This window comes from Orycteropus afer, unplaced genomic scaffold (assembly GCF_000298275.1).
Source record: "Orycteropus afer afer isolate SDZICR_OR568_19922 unplaced genomic scaffold, OryAfe1.0 scaffold00219, whole genome shotgun sequence".
NCBI classification, from domain to species: Eukaryota; Metazoa; Chordata; class Mammalia; order Tubulidentata; family Orycteropodidae; genus Orycteropus; species Orycteropus afer.
Genome location: NW_006921806.1, coordinates 2,033,665 through 2,060,273, shown reverse-complemented (window position 1 = coordinate 2,060,273; position 26,609 = coordinate 2,033,665). Strand labels below are relative to the sequence as shown.

The following is a 26,609-nucleotide window of genomic DNA, read 5'->3' as shown; positions in this document are numbered from 1 at the left end:
GGGAAGTTTGCATTTAGGGTTATTCAAGTGGCCAACAAACACATGCACATAAGTCATCAGAGAATTACAAATCAAAACCATAGTGAGATACCATTTCATTCTCACTAGGATGGTCATCTTTCCTCACCCTGCCCAAGAGTTAAATGGGGTTTATTAGGGAAGAAACAGGTTACAACTCAGGATCAGGAACAACTCGGGATGCAGTTCTTTGATCAGGACAGCTCTTCTCAGCTGTGCCCAAAGGCAGGCCTCTCTCTGACTCCTGAGCTGAGACCTCTGACCTGTTACAAAGTTCTTTAGCTCCATCAGTAAGTGCCCAGGGGCACCCCACTAAGCCAGGAATCCTCCCACCCGAAGGCCTCCCTCTTTCTCTCACCATAACCACCTTGCTCTGTGGGCTGGGAAGCCCACTGTGCCATCTCACACACATCTCTTGCCACTGCTTCTTGCCGTCTTGTGCCATTTCCAGCATTACAGCTCTTTGTCTCCTGAGCTTAGGGCTTCTCAGCACAGGGATCCCGGGTCCAAAAGTCACATTCCACCATCCTCTTCTTGGTAGGAGCTCCGGTAGCATAGTGCCTAAGACACTTGACCACTAACCAGAAGGCTGATGGTTCAAACCCACCAGCCTCTCCTCAGAAGGAATGTTGGGCAATCTACTGCTGTAGTGATACCACCTCAGAAACCCAGGACGGGTCACTATGGGTCGAGTCCGACTTGACGGCACGTAACAGCACAACAACAACTTCTTCTTGGTGGTAGGGAAGTCCTCCCTACCCTAGTGTGGTCATTTGGTCTTTTTTCTTTCCTGTCTTTTTGATGACCTTTTGCTTTCTACATGTATGGTATCCTTGATGTCATCCCAAAATTTGTCTCTTTTTTTGTCATTAATATTCATTTTGTCAAATTTATTCTTGAGGTGGTTTCTATATTCACCTGGGACATACTCAAGGTTGTACTTTGGCTCTTATGGACTTACTTACATTTCTTAAATATCAACTTGAACTTGCATGAGCTGTTGATGGTCAGTTCAGCATTAGGCCCCTGCCCTTGTTTTGATTGTTATTGAGCTACTCCATCCCTTTCCACAGATGTAGTGAGTTTGATTCCTATGTATAATCTAGTGAAGTCCATGTGTGTAGTTACCAATTATGCTGTTGAACAACAGTATTTCCAGTTTGGTCTTGCAGAATTCTATTGTGCATCCCCATCATCATTTCTGTCACCAAGGCCTCACTTTCCAATTACTGATCCTTCTTCATTTCTAACTTTTGTATTCCAATCACCAGTAATTATCAATGCATCTTGATTGCATTTTTGACCAATTTCAGACTGCAGAAGTTGGTAAAAATCTTCATTTTCTTCGTCTTTGGTGTTAGTCGTTAGTGAGTAAATATGAATAACTGGTATTAACTATTCTTCCTAGGAGAGGAATGGATGTTATCCTATCACTGACAGCATCCTACTTCAGGATAAATCCTGAGATGTTCTTTTTTATGATGAATACGATACTATTCCTGTTCAATTTGTCATTCCTGGCATAGGAGACCATATGATTGTCTGATTAAAAATGGCCAATATCAGCCCATTTCAACTCATTAAATTACCGAAGACCAGACATGTTATGAGATGGTATCAAGGACATTATACATGAAGAAAACAAAATGTCATTAAAAAGATAGGAAGGAAAGAAAAGACCAAAATGACTGTCAGAAGCGACTCTGAAACTTACTCTGAAATGTAGGGTAGCTGAGTGAAAGGAAGAAATGATTAAGTAAAAGATCTGAGTAGAAATTTCAAAGAGTGGCTCAAGATGGCAAAGTAAAGTATTATAAAGAAATGTGCAAAGACCTGGGGATAGAAAGCCAAAAGGAAAGAACACACCTGGCATCTCTCAAGATGAAACAACTGAAGAAAAAATTAAAGCCTCAGGGTGCAGTATTGAAGGATTCTATGGGCTAAGTAAGGAGTTGTAATGGACTAGTAGTTAAAGAATTTGGCTGCTAACCAAAAGGTTGGCAGTTCGAACACAGCAGCCATGCCACTGCAGAAGGATGAGTCACTCTGTTTTTGTAAAGATTTACAGCCTTGGAAACCCTACGGGGCAGTCCTACTTTGTCCTGAAGGGTTACTATGAGTCAGAATCAACTTGGTGGCAGTGGGTTTGCTTTTGGTTTTCTGGACAAAATATTGAATGACCCAGGAAGCATCAAAAGAATATAGAAGATATACACAGTTACTATCAAGAAGAATTGGTCAGCATGCAATGATTTCAAGAGGTAGCATATAATCAAGAACCGATAGTATTAAAGGAAGAAGTCCAAGGTGCACTGATGGCATTGGTGAAAAAGCTCCAGAAATTGACAATGCCAATTGAGATATTTAAACAAATAGATGCAATACTGACTGGAAGCACTCACTTCTCAATGCCAAGACATTTGGTAGACAGCTTCCTGACCAACTGACTGGAATAGATCCATATTTGTGCCCATTCCAAAGAAAGGTGAACCAACAAAATGTTGAAATTATGTAACAATATCATTAATTTCACATGCAAGTGAAATTTTGCTAAAGATAATTCAAAAACAGATGCAGCAGTACATTGATAGGGAACTACCAGAAATTCAAGCTGGATTCAGAAGAGAATGTGGAGTGAGGGATATCATTGCTGTTGTCAGCTGGACTTTGGCTAAAAGCAGAGAATACCAGAAAGATGTTTACCTGTGTTTTATTGACAAAGACAGTCAATTGTGTGGATTATAACAAATTATGGATAACATTGTAAAGAATGGGAATTACAGAACACTTAATTGTGCTATAAGGAATCTGTACATAGACCAAGAGACAGTCATTTGAATAGAAGAAGGGAATACTGGCTGGTTAAAAATTAAGAAAGGTGTTTGTCTGGAATATATCCTTTCACCATACTTATCCAGTCTTATACAGAGCAAATAATCTGAGAATCTGGACTATATGAAAAAGAACATGGCATCAGGATTGGAGGCAGACTTATTAACAACTTGCAATATGCCAATAACACAACCTTGGTTGCTAAAAGTGAAGAGGACTTGTAGCACTTATTGATGAAGATTAAAGACTATAGCCTTTAGTAGGGATTACATCTCCACATAAAGAAAACAAAAATCCTCACAACTGGACCAATAACCAACAACATGATGAACACAGAGAAGATTGAAGTTGTCGAGGATTTCATTTTGCTTGGATCCACACTCAATGCCCATGGAAGCAGCAGCCAAGAAATCAAACAATGTACTGCATTGAGCAAATCTGTGAAAGATATCTTCTAAGTATTCAAAAGCAAAGATGTCACTTTGAGGACCAAGGTGTGCCTGACCCAAGCCATGTTATTTTCAGTGGCTTCATATGCATGCAAAAAGTGAACAGTGAATATGGAAAACCACAGATGAATTGATGCCTTTGAATGATGGTACTGGGAAAGAATATTGAATATAGTATGGAATGCCAGAAAAACAAGCAATTATGTAGAAGAAGTACAGCCAGGATACTCCTTAGAAGTGAAGGTAGCAAGACTTTGTCTCAAGTACTTTGGACAGGTTATCAAGAAGGACTAGTCCCTGGACAAGGACATCATGTTTGGTAAAATTGTAGGTCAGAAAAAAAGAGTAAGGCTCTCAGTGAGATGGATTGACATAGTGGCTGCAACAGTGGGCTCATACATAGCAACAATTATGAGGATAGCAAAGGACTGGGCAGTGTTTCATTTTAGGACCCCTAACAACAGGATGTGAAGATAAAAAAGGGAAAATAACAGGTGTTGGAAAGGTGATATGGAGAAATTGGAACCCTCATTCATTGCTGATGGCAATGCAAAATGGTATAGCCATAGGAGAAAACTGTCTTGCCATCTTCAAAAACCTGTAGGTAGAGCTATCATATGACCCAACTATTTCACTACTAGGTATATATGCAAGGGATTTAATTGCAGTGTCACAAACAGACATATGCATACCTATGTTCACCACTGCACTATTCACAATAGCGAAAGGATGGAAACAGCCTAAGTGCCCATCAACACATGAATGAATAAGAAAAATGTGAAAAATGTGTTACATACCTAAAACATTTGCCACTAGGAAAGCTCAGGAAATGCTGCAGGAGCTGCAGGCATAGGGGTCCTGCGCCTTCACTGCTGGGCAGGCTGTTAGAGGTCTTCATTTTGCCCAGGGCATGAGGCCAACTGTCCTCTCTGACCTGATTTTTGTTGTAGGCACTGTTGAAGATGGTGTGTGATGAAAGCCACCACATCCTGGCCCTTTCTGAGTACCAGGGACCCCCCAGCACGCTGGGTAAGGGTGAGCCATGCAATGCCTCGGAGCAGAAGCGTGTCCCAGGGGAATCGCCAGGTGTGATAGAGGCAGTGCTGACCCTTGGAGCACCCCAGAAAGGAGAGGAAAGAGAGGAGGTAGGACAGTATTGGTGGAAACGTTGATGCGCTAAGAAGTGCTGTCACTGCCAGGGCACATTATGGAGCAATGCATTGCCTCTGCAGCACACACTTTCCAGGAGTGATGACAATGCACTGAGTGTAGCTGGAGGCCTTGAATGAACAGTGGGGTCTTGGGGAGTACACAGTCCTGGGACTGGGCTGTCAGATGGGGTGACATGGGAGAAGGGCAAGTAGGCAGTGGCAGCAGCTTGTCCCTTGGTACTAGTTTTACCCTAGATGAGGCCTGGCTTCTGTCCCAGTCTGAGAAGGTACAATATGCAATTGGGTGGGGGTTGGACAACAGGGTTGGTTCTCTAGCTGTGACCTTCTGGCTCACCAAGTATGGGCATTCCCAAAACTTCTGCCTTCCCACCCCCATTTTGTCTCCTGGTAGCATGCTACCACCCAGGGCTGATCCTGGGTCCTGGGGATGAGTGCTGCAGCGCATTCACCTGCACCTGCTGTTCCCAAGACTATGCCACATGCTGATGTCCTGAGGACCTGCTCAGTGTATTTGGTGCTACCAGCCACAGCAGCCAGCACTGGGTCCTTACGCTGCTCAGGTGGCAGCAAGGTTCTAATCCAGGACATTGAGAGCACAATGTGGACATACTGTACCACCTGCCCTCACTGTCCCCTTCGCTTCTCTCCCTCTTTACGAGGAGGATTGGGTCTCTTGTGTTTCAGTGGCTCCTGCTCCTCATCCATGGTGAGTGAGGTAAGGATGGTGCTTTTTTGTCCCCCATTTCAGGAACCTTCTAATGTGTGTGCAGACTGGAGAGGAGTGTTCCTGCAGGCTGTACAGGATGCATTTCAGAAGGAGCAGCATGCATTAGGCCTTGAGCTGCAGTCCAAGCTGGGTAGCTGTGAGCTGGAGGATGGTGGCTTCCTGCTTGAACGGCTGGAGAAGGTTGTTCGGGAACAGGTGAGCAGACGTGGGTTTCTCAGGTGTGTGTGTGTGAGAAGATGCAGCCCTGTTTTCATGCATAAGTCGGTATTCACATTTTAACTTATTCTTTGGATGCAGCAGTATCTACAGTGCACTGCTTGTTGTTTCTGAGCACACAGATGAGAAGCGTGTGTGTGCCTCCTCTCCACCTCACTCTGTGTGTATAATTGTGCCTCTTCGAGAGCTCTGGGCATAGACTCATAGTGTTATACTATCTTATGAGATTGACCAACATGTCTGAGTTCCTTTTATTATCAGTTCAGCTATAAATGAGGAGGCTGTGTTCTTGGCATCCATGACTCAGACAGCATCCATGGCTAGTGTAAGGAGCTCTCTGCTAGAGCGCTGATGAAGAGGGCACAAGGGTTCAGGTGACTCCCATGCACATGGCTCCTTGCATGTTCACTGCATGTGCTGCCCCTTGTCCTCTGTGCTCAGCAAGTTACAGCCCTTGTCTCAGGGAGGACCTAGGTTCCCAGTGTGTGGGGCTCCCACCCTCCCTCTTTTCTCCCAGGTCGCACCCCTTCTCACCCTGTGGTGCTTATCTTTACACGTCCCCACCAACCATCTGCAGGGTGCCCTGCAGGAGCCATCCGAAGATCCACTCTGCCAGTCTGACAGGAGCAGCCTGCTGTCTGAGATCCAGGCCCTACGTGCCCAGCTGCGCATGACCCACCTACAGAACCAGGAGAAGCTCCAGCAGCTCTGTGCAGCACTCACCAATGCAGAGGCCCGTGGGAGCCGCCAGGAGCACCAGCTGCGCAGACAGGGTAGGTAGACACCCATCTCTCTTGTGCCTGCATGTTCTTGCACCATGCACATGGCCACTATTGTGTACCCATTCAGTGAGGGGAGCACAGCTAATTAATGGAGGCTGCTGGACCCCCTCAAGGTAGTCAGGAGAACTGGGCATGAAGGCTGCTCTTCCACAGTATCTGCATCATGCCATCCTGAAAGTGACAGAGAGGGGCTCTCTGAAAACAATAAGCAATGTTTTTGTGAGACCTGAGCAATCACACTGCTGCCTTCCTTGGATGGTCAGACTCAGGATGAAGGGACCAGGGGCTGAGAGTGGCCAGAGATACACTTCACAGTCACGCTTCCTTCTAGAACATTCTTGGGACCTGTGCCAAGCCAGGAGCATTATGTCAGGTCACTGCACCTGAACTTGCTTTAGAACCCTCTGTGGTGATGGTTATGTTTTTTGAGCACAGATGGCATCTTGGTTTCCTGTTCCACCTACATGTTTTGCTTCTACCTCTTTCCTTGTTGCACTGGCTCAGACCTCTAGTATAACATGCTCAGACCCCTGAGAGCAGTGTCCTTGCCTGGCTCTCAAGAGTGTTTACCTCTGACCATGACTTTTGTTGGGCCCTAACTATTGGTCTGGAGCAGGTGAGGTCACACCATGTTAAGTTGAACAGTGGGCAGTCTGGATGGCTGTCACGGTATATGGCCATTTTGTGAAACTGGATTTCATTTGCTGACACAAGCATTAGTGCATCTGTCCATGAGGATCTATCCATTGTTCTGTTTCTTGCAAAGCCTTTCACTAGTGTTACAGAAGGAAGAAAATATACACAACAAAACCTTCACCAATTCAACAGTTTCCACATGTGCAATTCAGTGGCATTGATTATATGCTTCATGTTGTACAACCGTTGCCATCCTTTTCCAAATCATCCCAACACCATTTACGTAAACTCAATGTTCCCTAAGCAAAAACTCCTGCTTTCCCCTTCCCTCCCACCCCTGGTAACCACAATAATTTTTTATTTATATGTATGTCTTTACTTCATGTAAGTGAGATTATACAGTGTTTGTCCTTTTACAACTGATTTATTTCACTCAGCGTGATGCTTTCAAGATTCATCCATGTTGTAACATGCATTAGGACTTGATTTTTCTTTATGGCTGAGTAGTATTCCATTGTATGCATACACTACATTTTATCTATTCATGCTGATAGATATTTTGGTTGTTTTTACCTTTTGGCTATTGTGAAAAGTCCTGCAGTGAACATTGGTGTACAGGTTTCTGTGTGTGTTCCTACTGTTACTTCTTCTGGGTTTATACCTAGGATTGGGATTGCTGGGTCATATGGTAGTTCTGTGTTCAACTTTTTGAGGAACCACCAAACTGTTTTCCATAGTAGCTGTAGCATTTTCTTGTCCCACCATCAATGAGGGTTCCAGTTGATCTACCACATCACCAGCACCTATTGTTTTCTGTTTCTTTGATTATTGCCATTCTAATAGAGGGGAGATGGTATCTCTTTGTGGTTTTGATATGCATCTCCCTAATGCCTAATGAAAAAGCTCTTGTGGCACGTTGGTTAAGTGCTCAGCTGGTAACCGAAAGGTCAGTGGTTTGAACCCACCACCCTGCTCCACAGGAGAAAGATGTGGCAGTCTGCTTCTGTAAAGGCTTCACCCTTGGAAACCCTGTGGAGTAGTTCTACTCTGTCCTGTTGGGTTACTGTAAGTTGGAATTGACTTGACAGTAGTGGGTTGGGATTTTGGAATGGCTGGCGGTTCAAACCCACCAGCCACTCCTTGGAAGGAAGGTTGGGCAATCTATTTCCATAGTGATAGTGCCTTGGTAACCCAAGGAGGGGTCGCTATGAGTCGGGTCCAACTCAACGGCACTTAACAACAACAACAATGTTGAGCATCATTTCATGTGCTCATTGGCCATTTGAATGTCCTCTTTAGTTAAATGTCTCTTCAGGTCTTCTGTCCATTTTCAGGTTGGATAGTTTGTCTTTTTGTTGTTAAATTTTAGAATTTTTTTTAATGGTATTTTAGATATTATACCCTTTGGGCAATCTACTTCCATAGTGATACTGCCTCGGAAACCCAAGGAGGGGTCGCTATGAGTCAGATCCGACTCCACAGCAGTGGTTGCGTTGCGTTAGTGGATATTTGGTTCCTGATGATTTTCTCTCAGTCTTTAAGTTGTCACTTCACTTTGTTGATGAAGTGCTTTGATTTACAAAGTATTTAATTTTTATGAGATCTCAGTTATCTGTTTTGTCTTTTGTTGCTTATGCTTTTGTTGTCTCTTCCTAAGCGTTTGCCAGTGAAGCCATCTGGGGCTAGGGCTTTCCTACTGGAAGCATCCTTTTGCCCATGGTGGCACCCAGGGTGACCAAGGTTGTAGGTTGACCCCAGCTCTGTCTATAGAGAGACCTCATACCCAAACAATTCCAGAGTAGTGTGTGGTCATATCTCTTTGGCATTCCCACCTGGAGATGGAGGCCTAGAAGGAAAAGCAACAGTTATGGAAAGGGGGCTCAGGACAGACCCAGTGCAGAGCATGGAAGGTGGAGGACATGCAGGAGATAAACATGCTAAGAGTTTTAACAGCATTAGGAGCAGTAGGCTTCTCGTTACAGGGGTTTACCTCCCAAAGGAAGATAGCCCTAGACCATGCTAGTTTTAATTTGCTAAATCATCTCAACAACTCACTTTGGGCTAATGAGTAATACTGCTTCACAATTTTTACTCTCTTTCTCAGTTGAATTACTGGCATATAAGGTTGAGCAGGAGAAATGCATAGCCAGTGGCTTACAGAAAACACTAAGCGAGGAGCAGGAGAAAGTGACTAGTGTTCGAAAGCTGCTTGTGTTGGAGCAAAATTCTGTCAAGGATCTGAAATCTGAGCTCTCTGAGTGTAAACAGGAAAATGAAAGGCTGCTCAAGTCCTTGAATGACGTGCAGAAGGAGGTCCTCCAGCTGAGGTATGGAAGACAATGAATTATTGCCAGTGTGTAATAGCTAGCTAATAGCCTTTGTGAGGTATTGAATTGAGATCTATCTATCTATATCTATATCTATATCTATATCTATATCTATATCTATCTATCTATATATATCAAAGTTATATAGCTCTTGACACATTTATCTTGGCATTTAAGTAAAGTAGAGCAGTGTAGTGTGTCATGAACTGTGTGTGCTAAGTGCTATCATAGCTTTTAAAGTAGTATTTGATCTCACTGGATTTATGGCTATGGGAAAAAGGGATCCACCATGTGTTCACAGTAAGATGGCTGTGGGTCTCTTCTCTCTGGGGTGAGCTCTGGCCCACCTGTCTACCAGTGGCAGTCTGTCTGCATGTCCTTGCATAGTACTCTTAAGCGGTGCCACTGGGTGATATCCTGCCCCCCCCCCCAGGTCTGTGCTAGACAGTAAGGAGAAGGACCTAGAAGCTGTGCTTGAGGAGCTGGAGACAGAGCGTGAGAAGGAGCACGCCCTACAGAGCCAGCTGGAGGAGGCACAGCTACGGCACCTGCAGAAGGAAGGCCAAAGTTCCCAAACCTTGGAGGTAACTGGGGGATTTGATCTGTGAGCCATGTGGCAGCATTCTGGCAGCACCAGGGGCTTGAGGCCGGGCTGAGCTATATTTCAGATAAGATAGTTAATATTTGTGATGGGAGACATAAGGGCCACAGAGAGTTGGTGTGAGGAGCAGCCATGTGGGCTAGCCTGCTCCCTTGGCAGTCTCAGCTCTCTGGGACACAGTTCCAGGAGGTACGTGACAGCCTCTGCTTGGCTATCACTGGTTGTCAGCCCATGAAGTCTGTATACATGGCCCAGGGAGTCATTGTGATATGGCTTTTCTTTACAGTGGAGCTTGTGCAAGTGAGTACATGCTCAATGTTTTAGTGCTCACTTGTATAGTAGAAACGTAGCATACATGCTGTGGATGATGGTGAAGTTTCCTTCGGAAACACACATCTTGCTTTGTGACATATGGGACGTAGTTTTGTGTGAGCATCCTGGAGGAAGTGTGTCTCCAGACCCAAAACATGCATGTACACTTAGTGCTGCTTTCCAAAGAGTACCTTGCCATGCCCAAGGATGGTGACATGACAGAGGAACCTTGTGCACACTACTTCTGTCCATAACAGTCAAGAAGGGTCATTGCTGGGTCAAAGGATAAAAACAAAACTTTGGCAGAAAGACTAGGTACATATTTTTCCTCTAGATTTGACTTTCCCTTTTCTTCCTTCTCTGCTGCAGGAGTTGCGAACATCTTTGGAGAAGCAGTATGCTCAGAATAACAGACTGTGTGTGGCATTGAAACATGAGCAGACAACGAAGGACAACCTCCAGAAAGAGCTGCAGATTGAGTACTCACGCTGCGAGGCACTGCTGGAGCAGGAGCGCAGTAAGCTTGCTGAGCTGCAGAAAAGCATGGAGGTGGAGCAGGGCCACTCACGGGAGCTCTCGGAGGCCCTGGCCCACGAGCGACTGCTGACAGAGCAGCTGAGCCGTAGAGTACAGGAGGCCTCACTGCCCCAAGCCCTGCTGCAGAAACTTGGGACAGAGCAGGCCCGTGTGGCAGAGCTACAGGCACTGCTTGAGCGCGTGCAGCAGCAGGCTGTGCGCACCCAGCAGCGGCTAGAAGCTGAAGTGCAGACACGCAATGAGGAGCTCAAGCGAGAGAGAGAGGTAAGTTCCAGCCTGGAAGTGACCATGGAGGCCCTGCAGACCCAGAAACAGGAGCTGAGATGCTCTCTGGAGAAGGAGAGGGAGAAGCCAGCACAGTTACAGACAGAATTAGAGCAGTTACAGGCGAGATTGAGAGAGCAAGAGTCACGCAAAGAACGGAGGAGGAGAGTGGATCCGAGGCAGAGCCGTGCAGATGTGGAGAAGTGGAAGAAGTGGCAGAGAGACAAGGAGAGACTGGTGAGCACCGGCTCGCCGGCAAGGGCCCCAGCCCATCATTGCTTGGTGCCCAGAAAACATGAGGGATGGCTGGGGGGCAGTCACACAGATAGACCATGTGCGAGGGCTTATTCTGAATTCTCAGTCCTGTCCCATTGATCTGTGGCTTTGTCCTTGTGCCAGCACCACCCAATCTTGGTTACTACAACTTTGTAGTAAGTTTTGAAATCAAGTGTGAGTTCTCCTACTTTATTCTTCTCTTAGGGTTGTTTTGGCTGTCTTGGTCCCTTGTATTTCCATATGAACATATTAGGGATTTCCTCAGTCTCCCCTGTGGAGTTAGACCCTGGAGCAGAAACCTCATTTGTACACTGCTTTCTGCCTGGCCCTTCACACAGGGCATGGCACGTAATTGGCAGTAAGTCAATTAGATGCCATTTGACTTATTTACGTTATCTTGTAATTTCTTCCAACAATGTTTTGTAGTTTTCAGAGTATAGTTTTACACTTCTTTGAAATAATTCAAAGGATTTTAATGTTTTTTCATGCAATTGTAAATGGAATTGCTTTCTTACTTTCATCTTCAGATGGTTCCTTGCTAGAATAGAGAAATGAAATTGATTTTTGTGTATTAATCTTATACCCTACAACTTTGCTGAACTCATTTATTAGTTCTAGTAGTTATTTTTGTAATTTTCTTAAGATTTTCTATTTACAAGATCATATCATCTGCACATAGAGATAGTTTTATTTCTTCCTTCCAAATCTGGATGCCTTTTATTACTTCACTAATTGCCCAGGCTCTACCCTCTAGTATAGTGTCTTGTTCTTGATCTTAGGGGGAAAGCATTCAGACTTCCATTGTTAAGTATGAGTAACTGAGGTTATTATATAGATGTCCTCAGATGGAGGAAGTTACCTATTACTTTCTATGCCTAGTTTGTTGATATATATATTTTTTTAATTATGAGAGAGTATTGTATTTGATAACGCTTTTTTTTGTGTCTACTGAGATCATAGGGTTTTTTTCTTTTCTTTTCTTTCCTTTATTGCTTAATATATTGATGGATTGTCAGATGCTAAACTAGCCTTGCATTCCTGGGAAAAATCTCACTTGATCATGGTACATATTCCTTTAATATGACATTGACGTTAGTTTACTAGTATTTTGTTGAGGATTTTTGCATCTATATTCATAAGGGATATTGGTCTATAGTTTATTTTTTTCCTTTTTGATGTCTTTGTCTGGTTTTGGTATCAAGATAATATTAGCCTCAGAGTATGTGTTGGGTAAGTTTTCCCCCCACTTGTATTTTTTTGTGTGACTCTTCATTTTTTGTTGCATTTTGCATCAACCAAAAGCCTTTGTTTTTAATAAAATAAATACCCTGCATCTTCTTGTGGATTGACCTTTGTTTTACACTCCTTAAAAATATTCTTTAAAATACTTTTTGAAAAATACCACACTATTTCCTTTTATGGGGAGCTCAGGTGGCATAGTGCCTAAGGCATTTGACTGCTAACCAGAAGGCTGGCGCTTCAAACCCATCAGCTACTTCTTGGAAGGAAGACTTGGCAATCTACTTCTGTAGAGATATAGCCTCAGAAACCCAAAGAGAAGTCGCTATGAGTTGAATCAACTCAACGGCCGTGAGTTATTTCCTTGTATACCTTGAGAAATTATAAAAAGTTTTTAAAGAGCACATAGATAAAACCAGTAGCCTGGTCCTTTTAGTGGTCAGCTTGCCATAAAAATGGAGATCTGATGGTGTAGTGCCTAAGGCATTTGACTGCTAACCAGAAGGCTGGCGGTTCAAACCTGCCAGCCTCTCTTCAGAAGGAAGGTTGGGCGATCTACTTCCATAGTGATACTGCCTCGGAAACCCAAGGTGGGGTCACTATGTGTTGGATCCAACTCGATGGCAGTGAGTTTGGTTTTTAGCTTTCATTTGCCATAAAATTATTTTAAAAGTATGTTATCACCCCAAAAAGAAACCCATATACGTTGAGCAGTCACTCTTCTTTATCCGTTCCCCCCCCCCCCCAGCCACTGGTAATCTCTAATCTACTTTCTGTCTAGGTTTTTCATATAAGTGGGATCATACAGTATTTGTCTTTTTGTGACTGACGTATTTCACTCAGCACAATGTTTTCAAGATTTATGTTGTGGCATGTGTCAATAATGATTAATATTATTACCATTAAAAAAAGAAACACTTCAAAATATTTGTCGTGTTTAATCACTAGAAATCTTGAGAAGTAGGGAATGTTTTGGAGGTGTAGACATTGGACAGAATGTGGCCAGGAGTATTCCAAGTGGTTGAGTGAAAGAGGATGGAATTGGGCCCTAGGTGGGCCTTGGCGACTAATGACCCTGGACTATGCTCACTGTTTATTTTCCCCTTAGGAAGAGTGTCTGTCACTTTCTTGTGATTGTCAAACGAGTTTGTTCTTCTTTGAATATTTCCCAAAACAATATTGAAAGCTAAGTATAAAGAAGATGTTTCCTAAGTCAAATCAATAACTGTTCTTCCTGATGCACCTGGATGTGTGTGTTTCAGGTCATGTGGTCCTCCAGGTGCTACTTTTTCTGCATGTGTCTGGGTTGCTCTGGATCATAGACTGCTTCTCTAGCATAGCTAGTGACTAAGTTCTTTTCTGAACAAAATGAGCTTCCTAGTTTCTGTGTTTTACTTCCCTTATCTGGGAAATTGATGATAAAATGATCATTCCTGTCCCCTCTCAAGTACAATGAGGTATGTTCATAAACAGTAGCCTCAGGGTGTGTTGTGTGTGGAACCCGCCAATTTTAGCAGCGTAAGCCTCTGTACTCTCCTGTCGCTTCCCACTATCTGCTGTGTAGGACTTTTGGCTGAGGTGTTGAGGCGTACCTATTTTTCCTTTGTTTGTGGGTTGCTAAAGGGGCAAGGAGGCAGCATCTTCTGACCTCCTCTAACTCTACAAAAGAAAGGCAGAATCACCATCAGCAGCCCAAGGTCTGTTCTTATGAGGCCAGACATGCTGCCACCCTCCAGCCCTCTTACCAATCTTGAAACCAACTGTCCCTCTGGCAACACCTACCACCTCTCTGCTGGGCTCAATAACTTGCTGCAGTGGCTACACAGAACTTGCAGATTATGGGGTTTATTAGGGAAGCAACAGGCTACAATTCAAGTTCAATAACGCATTCATCTCTCTCAGCCGACAGTCTCTCTCAGCAGCACGTCTCTCTCAGCCAGCAGTCAGATTCCTTTCTGCCTCTAGGAGGGCTCATTTTAAGCCTAGCAGAATGGCAAAACTAACCAATCCCAACATTAGAATTCTACACACCTGAGAGAGAGCGAACTTCCCAGAAGATTACTTCATGCTGCTCCAACAGAAATATATCAGGTGGATAACTTTAACAATTAGGAGTTTAAATTTCATGGCCCCACCCACTACTCCTATGGGAGTTACAAAGACTATGGCTAGAAAAGCCATACCATGTAATTTACTACACCACATGGAGCTTGTCCCCATTGTCCTCTCTTGCTCCCTCCCCAGCATCAGTTGTGCATCACCACTCTCAGGAACTTTTTCTTGCTTGTTTACTCTCAGTTTTCCCATGAGGAGGCCCCATGGGCCCTGGGAAAGGCCCTGTTGCTCTTCCTGCAGCCGCCTCTCCACTAAGTTTTTGTTCAGGGATTTCTTCAGTCTCCCTAGTGGAGCAGGGACTTGATGCATTTGCTCACTGCTTTTTCCCTGGCCCTTTACACAAGGCCTGGCACATAATTGGCAGTAAGTCAGTGAAAATGCATTGAATAATCTCCATTTTACAAATAAGGTGGGAGTTTTTAGAGTGCAAGTGATTTTTTTGGGAGATGAGGAAGCACCAGTAGGGGAGTGGGGGAGTAAGGAAAGGAAAGGAAGGAAAGCAGTTCATGGAACACTGTTGTTGGTTACTGTTGAGTCATTTCCAACTCTTGGATCCCATTTGTGGAAAGTAGAACTGTGCTCTATAGGATTGTTTTGGAGTTTGTTTTTTTTAAAAAAAACTTTTTATTATGATTTGAGTGAGAGTTTACAAAGCAGATCAGTTTTCCATTCAATAATGTACACACATTTTGATTCATGTCATTAATTGTAATCCCCTCAATGCAACATCACTCCTTCCAATTCCTCCTGTGTTTCTTGTTTCTGTTCCTCCTTCTCTCCTAACCCTTTATGCCTTCTGAATTTTGTCCTAGGGCAAATGCTGCCCTTTTGATCTCAAATGGATAATTGTTCCAAGGAGTGGGTACTTTCCTAGAGTTATTGTTCACCTTGTAGACCTGTCTATTTTTTGACTGAAAATTGAGCTATGGAAGCAAGTTCAGTTCCAGATCTGAAGAATGACCAAGGGCCATAGTCTCTGGGGTTCTAAGAGAAGGTTGAAGTTTTATGAGGTGTTAGGTTCAAAAGGGCAGAGGGTACTCAAATAACCCAGCTGAGACCCAGGAATGCATGTAGCCAGCAGCATAGGCTCCTGTGGTAGGTGGGGTGTGCATGTGTGTGTGCATATTGCTATATGTGTGTTATGTGTGTCCATGTGAATATGTTTAGGTATATGTATATGTACATGTCCCTATGTGTGATTGTATGCACATGTGCATGCATATGTACATACTTGCATGGATGTTTAGTATGTCCCTGTGTGTCCATGTGTGCATGCAGTGTGTTTGTATATCTCTGTATTTGTGTTCATGTGTGCATATATCTGTGTGTGTATATGTCCTTGTCTGTTTACACAGTGTACTTGTGTTCACATGTATGCATACACTGTGTACATGTCCCTGTACATCTGTGTACATGTGTGTTCACATAGTTATGTATTGTATACATATCCCTCTTTGTCCATGTGTGCACATGTGATCTCTGTGTGTATATGTCTCTGTTTCCATGTCTGCATATGTTCATATATATATATAAATGGGTATGCTATTCATGTGATGTGTGTACATGTGCAAAAATGTGCCTTTGTGTCTGTGTGTACATCTCTTCATGTGTATACATGTTTGTGTATGCTGCTCATGCTTGTGTTTATGTATGTTTTTATGACCCTATGTGGCCATGTGTGTATGTGCACCATGTCTGTGTGTTGATATGTGTGTGGTGTGTAGGACCAGAATGCAAGGCCTGTGAAACTCCATTCTGTTGACTCCAGCACCCCAAGTTCCTCCCCTTTCACTCAGAGTACTTATCTTGGACCTACTGAAAGCTAAGTTGTCCTCCCAAACATTGGATCTCATCATACCACAGCTGTGGGGCATGGTTCAACCCATCCCCCGACTCTTGTTGTACCTGGAACACCCCAGTGTGGGGCATGTGGTGACTCACTCCATCACCTAGTGGGAGACTTCTGTGCAGAAGAGTTTCTGCCACCTGCACTCACTGGGGTTCTATTCTGGCCTGCAAGTGGCTCCCCTTGTACACTGCTCTGTGTTTGGTCTTTCTCTTAGCAGTTTGGTATTGGGAACATGTATGTGATAATCTCTTTTGTGTTGTGTGCCATTGATAACAGCGGGAACTAGAACTGCAGCGACAGCGTGATGAGCATAAAATCGAGCAGCTTCAGCAGATGGTGAGGGACCTGCATTCGAGGGGAGACTTGGGTTCTGGCAGTGGCCTTTGTGTGAATTCACCACACAGTACTAGCCACACAGAGCTATGCTTCTCATCGGAGCTCAAGCACATCCAAGAGCAGCAGGAGGAGCTAGAGAAGATACGGCAACAGCTCCTCTGTGCCGCTGGGCTCCTGACCAGCTTCATCCAGCAGACTGTGAATAGGTACACACGGGTTCATTAGAACTCATCAATACAGTTTAAATGTTCCTTTTTCAAATTAGGAAAAATTATGAGATCTTTGCAAAATAAAGGCGTTTCAAGTCCATGTTTTAATGAAATACACTCTCTATTTCCTTTTCTGTGTGTGTAGATAAATTAGTGGGCAGGACTCTAGAAGATTGACAAAATACTATTTTTTGAACTTTAATATTAGAGAAAATGTTGTGACTAACGTTTTTTTTTGATACTGGTTCTGTGCCTGCATGCACATTTACAGAGGCCCCTGGCCATCACACTGAGATCTCTCGGGCTGCCACATGCAGTCAGTGCTGGCTTATACTGTTCAGGACGTTGAAACCAGGGACAATCTGAATGAATGTAAAAGCTGTTGTTGATGTTTCCCTTTTTTCTGCTGCACAGAAACTCAACTAATACAGTGTTCCTTCTCTAATTGCATTTAATGTTTAGAGCAGCATGATTCTAAACAAAGCTTTTTTTCAGGCCTCTTTCTGCTCAGAGCTCGATGACTGAAGTCGTCACCCCCATGGGTTTCACTACCCCATCTGAAGTGACTTCTGGCTGATGCTGGTATCGCCACTGCAGTGTGCAGCTGCCCACATTATTGCCATGCTGTGTGACTTTTGGCACTGCTGCTGCATTCACCGGGTTCCTAGCTCTCCAGCTCCTTTCCTGAGGAAATACTCTTAATGAAATAAATGTAGTCCAACAAGTGATTAATAGAGCACTACAGGTGGTTTCCCATTTAGTCTGGTGCTGTGCTACAGTATTAGGCAAACTCATCACTTTTGTCTCCTAGCAGAGGGTTCATGAATAGCTTTAGAGTGATGGTCAGTTGGTGTCCATACAAACACTTAAAATGCCTGTTGACTTTTACAGAACAATTAATGATTGGACATCATCAAATGAGAAAGCAGTGGCCTCATTGCTGCGGACACTAGAGGAACTGAAATCTGACCTGAGCGCATCCACCTCCTCTCAGGTGAGTGATGGACTCATGACTAGATGTTCACTCATCCTCTCCACCCCCTCCTTGCCCTGTCCCCTGCCCCGTGTTCCCCTGCCCCATGTCCTTTCCGCCCCTTGTCCCCCTCGCTTTGTGTCCCCCCCACCTCAAGTTCTCTTACTTTTTCTCCTCCCCACCCCAGATCCCTCCTACTCCTTTCCTTGCTGTCCCACGTTCCCTGCCCCACGTCCTCCCCACCCTACCGCTCTACTCTCTGTTTCCTCAGTTCTGCATCCTCCAACTCCACAACCAGGGCACTCTGATATCAACCACTCTGTCCAGGGTTCCTGTATCTGGCCCCATGCCCTCTCTGTGCCCTTTCTGTGAACAAAATGTTTATCTGGTCATGGAGATAACAAACTTGCTCTAAGGGACTTGTATGGTCTGCTCCCAAGTCATGAACAAGGTTTGTTCTCTGGTCACTGCTCAGGGTGGGACTTTTACATCACTGGTATGGTAACCAAAACAGGTCTGGGCTTGTGCCACACCCACTCTGTCACACAGGAATTTTGTGGAAAGCCCCTTTGTAGGGCACTGAAAAAAAGCACGATAGGATGACCTTGACTATTGCCTGTACCCTAGGTGCATAGCACAACTCCCCTGCATATGTTCCACTAACACTGTTGTGTTGTTGTTAGATGCCCTCAAGTCCGCTCCGACTCATAGCGACCCTATGTACAACAAAACGAAACACTGCCCAGTCCTGTGCTAGCCTCATAATCCTTGCTGTACCTGAGCCCATTGTTGCAGCTTCTGTGTCAGTTTATCTCATTGAGGGCCTTCCCCTTTTTCGTTGACCCTCCACTTTACCAAGCATGGTATCCTTCTCCAGGGAATGGTCCTTTCTGACAGCATGACCAAAGTAGCTGAGGTGAAGTCTGACCGTTCTTGCTTCCAAGGAGCATTACAGCTGCACTTCTTCCAGGACAGATTTGTTAGTCCTTTTAGCAGACCATGGTACTTTCAGTATTCTTTGCCAGCACCGCAATTCAAAAACATCAACTCTTCTTTGATCTTCCTTATTCATTGTCCAGCTGTCACATACAAGAGGTGATTGAAATTACCATGGCTTGGGTTAGGCACTCCTTAGTCTTCAAGGAGATATCTTTGCTCTTCAGCACTTGAAAGAGCTTGATTTCTTGACTGCTGCTTCCATTGGTGTTGACTGTAGAACCTAGCAATATGAAGTCTTTGACAACTTCAATCTTTTCTCCATTGATTGTGATGCTGCTTATTGGTCCAGTTGTGAGGATTTTTGTTTTCTTTATGTTGAGATATAACCCATACTGCAGACTGTAGTCTCTAATCTTCATCAATAAGTGTATCAAATCATCCTCACTTTGAGCGAGCAAAGTTGTGTCATCTGAGTACTGCAGGTTGTTAATGAGTCTTTTTTTCAATCCTGATGCCACGTTCTTCTTCATATAGTCCAGCTTCTGGGATTATTTGCTCAGCATACAGATTGAATAAGTATGGTGAAAGGATCCAACACTGATGCACTCCCTTCCTGATTTTAAACCATGCAGTATCCCCTTGTTTTGTTTGAACGACAGCCTCCTGGTGTATGTATAGGTTCCTCATGAGCACAATTAAGTGTTCTGGAATTCCCATTCTTCTCAGTTATCCATAATTTGTTATGATCCACACAATCAAATGCTTTTGCATAGTCAAATAAAACACAAATAAACATTTTTCTGGTATTCTTTGTTTTCAGCTAAGATCCACGTGACATTAGCAGTGATATCTCTCGTTCCACATCCTCTTCTTAATCGAGCTTGCATTTCTGGAAGTTCTTTGTCAATATACTCTGTCAACTTACCCCCAACACTAAATGCTTTAAAAAGATAACCCCTGAAAATAACCACCAGCAACAAAAACACAAAAATCATGTGCATGCTTTTTAACAAAAAATACTTAACTTTTTTTACTTTCTTTTTCTCAAGAAAAAAACAGCTGTACAGCTACAAATCCAGCTTGTGGATGTCTTGCTGAAAGACAATGATTCCCTTACAAAAGTGCTCAGCACTGTGACCCAAGAGAAAGCAGAGCTGTGCAAGGCTGTGTCCAAGCTTGAAAAGACTCTGAAGCACCATCTGCAGAAGGGCTGTACCCTGAGTGTACGTATTTATACTTTTTGTATTAGATTTTCCCTCATCCTCTCCACCTCCTCCCTCCTCCTTGCCCTGTCCCCTGCCCTGTGTTCCCCTGCCCCATGTCCTTCCCACCCCTTGTCCCCCTCGCTTCGTGTTCCCCCTACCTCAAGTTCTCCCACTTTTCTCCTTCCCACCCCAGATCCTTCCTGCTCTTTTCCTTGCTATCCCATGTCCCCTGCCCCACGTCATCCCGGCCCTGTTGCCCTACTCTGTGTTTCCTCTGTTCTGCATCCTCCAATTCCACAACCCGGACTCTCTGCTACCAACCACTGTGGAAACCTTTAGGCTTGGGCCTGAAACTATCATGATCTACAGTAGCTTTACTTGGTACGAGACTGGGCTTTCTTTTCACACACACACACAATGAGTCATACATATGCTCACCTTCACAGACACTCACATACATATACACACTATCTTACACACACTATACATACACATTGTGTTCTATGAGTGATCTAGTCCACTAGATTGTGTTTGATAGGTGTTCATAAAGGAAAATTTGACTAAGAATATAATAATCTGATTAAATTAGTTTTATTTGACTTTTATCTAATTAAAATTATTTACAAATTTCCTAATTGTGTCATTTAATGGATTTTTTTCTGGAAAGCCTAATTTTTTTTCTTCTCCTGTGCTTAAGTTGTTTTTATTTGTGATTTGCCTTATACTATTTACATTTAAAACTTTTTAAAAGTTTTACTAAAATTTATATATGGGAAAATTTGCCCTTTTCTAAGTATACAGTAATAAGAGCTTTAACACATGCATAGATTCTTATAATCACAATGCTAATCACTCATCTGTCAGTTTGTCATACTGTGGTGGCTTTTGTGTTGCTGGGATGCTGGAAACTATGCCACTGGTATTTCAAATACCATCAGGGTCACCCATGGTTGACAGATTTCAGGAGAACTTCCAGAGTAAGATAGACTGGGAAGAAGGATAGGGTCATCCAGTTATGAAGAAACTGACCATTGAAAACCTTTAAGAGTAGCAGTGAAATGTTGTCTGATACAGCACCAAAAAATGAGCCCTTCATGTTGGAAGGCACTCAAAATACAACAGGGGAGGATCTGCCTCCTCAAAGTAGAGTTGACCTTAATGATGTGGATGAAGTAAAGCTTTCAGGACTTTCATTTGCTGATGTGGCGTGACACAAAATGAGAAGAAACAGCTGCAAACATTCATTAGCAATCGGAATGTGGAATGTACGATGTATGAATCAAGGAGAATTGGAAGTTGTCAAACATGAAATGAAATGCATAAAAATCTATATTCTAGACATTAGGGAGCTGAGATAGACTGGTACTGGCTATTTTGAATCAGATAGTCATATGGTCTATTATGCTGGAATTGACAAATTTTAGATGAATGGTCTTGCATTCATCATCAAAAAGAATATCTCAAAATTTCTCTGGAAGTATAATGTTGTCAGTGATAGGATAATACCCATTTGCCTACAAGGAAGACCACTTAATACTACTGTTAATCAAATTTACAAATCAACCACGAAAGCCAAAGACAAAGAAATTGAAGATTTTTTCCAACTTCTGTGGTCTGGAATTGACCAGACATGCAATAGAGAAGAAGTAGTGATGATTACTGATGATTGAAGTGTGAAAGTTGGAAATGAAGAAGCATCAGTGATTGGGAAATATGTCCTTAGTAATAGAAATGACAATGGAGAATGCATGATAAAATTTTGCAAGACTGTCAACTTACTCATTGCAAATACTTTTTTCATTAACATAATTGGTGGTATGTGTGGACCTTGTCAGATGGAATACACAGGAATTAAATCAACATTTGTAGAAAGAGGTGATAGAGAAGCTCAGTATCACCAATCAAAACATGGTCAGGAAATTACTGTGGAACAGACCATCAATTGCTCATATGCAAGTTCTAGTTGAAGCTGAAGAAAACTAAAACAAGTCCACAAGAGCCTAAATATGACCTTGATTGTTTGCTACCTAAATTAAAAGACTATATGAAGAATAAATTTGATGTATTGCACACCAGTGACTGATAACCAGATGAATTTAGTGATAACATCATGAACATTATATGTGAAGAGAGCAAAAGGTCATTAAAAAGACAGGAAAGGAAGAAGAAACCAAAATGAATGTTGGAAGAGACTCTGAAACATGCTATTGAGTGGAGATTAGCTAAAGTGAATGGAAGAAATGATGAAATAAAAGAGCTGAACAGAAGACTTTAAAGGGTGGCTCAAACAGATAAAGTAAAATATTATAATGAAACGTGCAACGACCTGATATTAGAAGCGAAAAGTGAAGATCATGCTCAGCATTTCTCAAGCTGAAAGAACTGAAGAAAAAATTCAAATCTTGAGTCACACTATTGAAGGATTCTATGGGCAAAATATTGAACAATCCAGAAAGGATGAAAGGAATACACAGAGTCACTATACCAAATATAATTGGTTGATATACACCCATTTCAGGACGTAGCATATGACCAAGAACTGATGGTACTGAAGGAAGAATCCAAGCTGCACTGAAGTCAGTGGTGAGAAACAAGGCCCCAGGAATTGACAGAATACCATTAAGATGTTTCAGCAAAACATGCAACAGTGCAGGTGTTCACTTGTTTATGTCAAGAAATTTGGAAGTCAGTTACCTGGCCAACCAACTAGAAGAGATTGCTATTTGTACCATTTGTAAAGAAAAATGTCCAACAAAATGTAGAAATTAATGAACAATATCATTAATATGACACACAAGTAAAATTTTGCTGAAGACAATTCAAAAACTGTTGCATCACTACATTGATAGGGAACTGCCAGAAATTCAAGCTGGATTCAGAAGAGGACATGGAACAAGGGATGTCATTGCTGATGTCAGATGAATCTTGGCTGAAAGCAAAGAAGACTCTAAAGATGTTTATTTGTGTTTTATTGACTATGCAAAAGCATTGCTTGTGTGAATCATAACAAATGATGGATAACATTGCAAAGAATGGGATTTCCAGAATATTTAATTGTGCTAATGAGGAACCTGTACATAGACCAGGAAGCTGTCATTCAGACAGAATGAGGGGATACTGCATAGTTTAAAATTAGGAAGAGTGTGGGTCTGGATTGTATCCTGTCACTGTACTTATTCAGTCTGTATGCTGAGCAGATAATCAGAGAAACTGGACTGTATGAAGAAAAATGTGGCATAAGGATTGGAGGAAGACTCGTTAACAACCTGCAGTATGCAGATGATACAACCTTCTTTGCTGAAAGAAAAGAAGACTTGAAGCACTTACTGATGAATGTCAAAGTCTAAGGAGAACCACAGGGAGGAAGTGGGAGGTGAGATTTTACGCTGGAGGAAATGTACCCAGTGTCACACAAAAAAAATGTGTATGAACTATTGAATGTGAAATGAATCTCCTTAGTAAAATTTCATCCAAATCACAATAAAAAGTTGTGGGGGAGGGTGTCAAAGATTACATAAAGCCTTCAGTCTTCAGTATGAATTATATCTCAACAGAAAGAAAACAAAAATCTCACGCCTGGGGGTGCAGCTAGAGACTTCTGGTAAGATGGTGAAATAGGAAGACAAGCTACAAAGACCCTCTTAAACAAAGAAAAGAGAAAACAATTAACAGATACAAAAGATAATCCTGGAGCCCTGAGCTTTGAACGGAATGATACAGAAGCCAATTAAACACTAACTAATAGAAGAAGCTGAGTGAAAACAGCAAGTAAGGAGACAAACGGAGCTGCAGACTGTCAGCTGTCCTGACAGCACGAACAGCCTGAATATTTCCAAGTGGTGTTAGGACCTGAGAATTAACCTAAAAATCAGCCCCGCCCACTATGGGCTGCGTGCACTACTGCATGGGTAGTTGACGACTAAAAAGGGAAACATCAAAGAAGGAGACAAACTGAATTGTGGACGTTCAGCTGTCTGTAGGGTGCAGCCATTCTGAGTGTTTACAAGTGGTGGCCATTTTGGATATTTAAAGTGACAGCATTCTTGTTCAGATTCCAGGCACCTAAGAATAGACTTCACTTGCCAAAGACAGCATGGACATATGGGGTGCTGACGACTAGAAAGTAGACAGGTAGTGAGTGCATAAGTGCTGCCAACTAGCGGATAGAAGAGCACGGTACTTTGCTTACTCAGAGACATGCAAACAAAACAAAACTAAAATCTTGGGTGAATCACTCCAACATACAATCATAATTAAATATAAACACAAAAATGTCACAATGTCTCGGAGACAACAGAACATCACAGTCCACACAAAGAAGCAAGATAAAGCAGTAGAAACAAGGAACCAGCATGCATCCTGGTTACATCCAGGATATATCGCTGAGCAAAAAGCAGCATTGGAACTCCCTGATAAGGAATTCAAAAGAATTATATTTAGGCTGAGAGACTGAACAAGGAAAACACTGACAAAACTGAGGAAAACACAAAACCTTAGAACAATTTCGGAAGACAGTACAAGAACAAAATGACCACAAAAAAAATAAAATAAAATAAAAAATGATATAAAATCTGCAGATAGAAATCCAGAAGATTAATACTAAATTTTCAGAAATAGGTAACACATTGAATGGACAAAGGAGTAGAATTGAATCAATGAAAGACAAAACTAGTGAGACTGAAGACAAATACCTGAATACTTCTTTGGAAAGGGATCAATCAGAAAAAAGATCAAAACAAAATGAAGAAAGATTAAGGTTCATGTTGGATACCATCAAAAGGAATAACCAACATGTAATCAGAATTTCAAAACAGAGAAAGACAAAACCACAGAGAAAATTGTCAAAGATTTGTTGGAAGAGAATTTCCCTGATACGATGAAAGACAAGCATATACCCATTCAAGAAGTCAAATGAACCCCAAACAGGATAGACCCCAAAAGAAAATTACCAAGCCATATCATCATCAAACTCACCAAAAGCAAAGACAGAAAGAATCCTGAAAGCAGCATGGGAAAAACAAAAAGTGTACAAAGGGCAGTCAATAAGCCTAATCTCTGATTTCTCAGCACAAACCATGCAGGTGAGAAGGCGAGGGAATGGTATATATAAAACCCTGAAAGAAAAAAATTTCCAGCCAAGAATTACATACCTGGCAAAATTGTCCCTCAAATATGATGGTGAAATTAAGACATTTCCAGATAAGCAGAAATTAAAGAAATTTGTTAATACTAGACCAACCTTACATGAGTGGCTAAAGGGATTCCTTTGGACAGAGGAGCAACAACAGCGAACAACAACTAACCATTTACACACATGATGACATAACCCAGAAACCAACCCAGTAATGGAAGTATCCAAAGTAAAAAAGCCTACATGATTGTAAATAAAACTGGAGACATCGATTGGCAAACAAGGACAAATAAGAACCAAAAAGAGGGGAAAAAATAGTATGGTTACAAAACTTGTGAATAGTGAGGAAATCAAGACAATTGTAAGGTAGAAAGGACTGTTCTAAACTTGAGGAAAAAATTATAAATCACAAGGTAACCTCAAAGAAAAATGGTAAATCCTCACATCAAAATAAAAAAAGAACAAGCACAAATATTTAGCAAATACTAAAACAATAACAATGAAGGAAGTATAAAATGATCCATAAACAAAATGAGCTCAGCACAGAAGATTATAAGGAACAAAGAAATCAGTAACACCATGAAAAAGCACATAACAAAATGACAGCAACCAGTTCATACATGTCTATAATTGCACTGAAAGTCAATGGATTAAATGCACCACTCAAGAGATGGAGAGTTGAAGACTGGATAAGTAAACATAAACCATCAGTATACTGTGTACAGGAGTCACACCTTAGACACAAAGTCAAAAATAGACTAAAAATCAAAGGTTGGAAAAAGATTTATCAAGCAGATGGCAACCGTAAAAGAGCAGAAGTGCCTATTAATTTCTGATAAAATTGACTTTAAGACACTATAAGAGACAAGGAAGGACATTAATTATATAATGATTGAAGAATCAATTGAACAAGAGGTCATAACCATAATAAATAGCTATGCATCCGATGAAAGAGCCCCAAAATACATAAATCAGACTTTAAAAGAATTGAAAAGACAAATAGGTGAATCCATAGTCATAGTAGGAGACTTTGACTCACCACTTTCAATCAAAGATAGAACAACTGGATAGAAGCTCAACAAAGACGTAGAAGAACTAAACAATACAATCCACCAACTTGATCATATAGACATCTACAGAGCACTTCACTCAAAAACACAATATATTCTTTTCAAGAGCACATGGGACATTCTCCAGAATAGACCATATGTTAGGCCACAAAGCAGGCCTTAATAAATTTAAAAACATTAATACCGCCAAGCATTTTCTTGGATCACAATGGTATAAAACTGGAAATCAACAATAGGAAGATCAATGGAAAAAGAGCAAACACATGGAAACTGAATTACACCCTCCTCAAAAATGACTGTACCAAAAAGAACTGATCGATCTTCATCCATTTCAGGAAGTGGCATATGATCTAGAACCAATGGTAATGAAGGAAGAAGTCAAAGCTGCAATGAA

The 26,609-nt window shown here is 42.2% G+C and overlaps 1 protein-coding gene across 1 annotated transcript in view; it reads left to right on the top strand.

Moving 5' to 3' along the window:
• The window catches only part of PCNT (pericentrin), a 248,093-nt gene that overhangs the window by 192,461 nt on the left and 29,023 nt on the right, over positions 1–26,609 (top strand). The window contains 9 exon segments of the mRNA XM_007948706.1: positions 4,250–4,356; positions 5,183–5,393; positions 5,992–6,187; positions 8,937–9,159; positions 9,593–9,743; positions 10,442–11,110; positions 16,629–16,894; positions 17,789–17,891; positions 19,859–20,032. Coding sequence (XP_007946897.1) covers positions 4,250–4,356; positions 5,183–5,393; positions 5,992–6,187; positions 8,937–9,159; positions 9,593–9,743; positions 10,442–11,110; positions 16,629–16,894; positions 17,789–17,891; positions 19,859–20,032 — 2,100 coding nt within the window.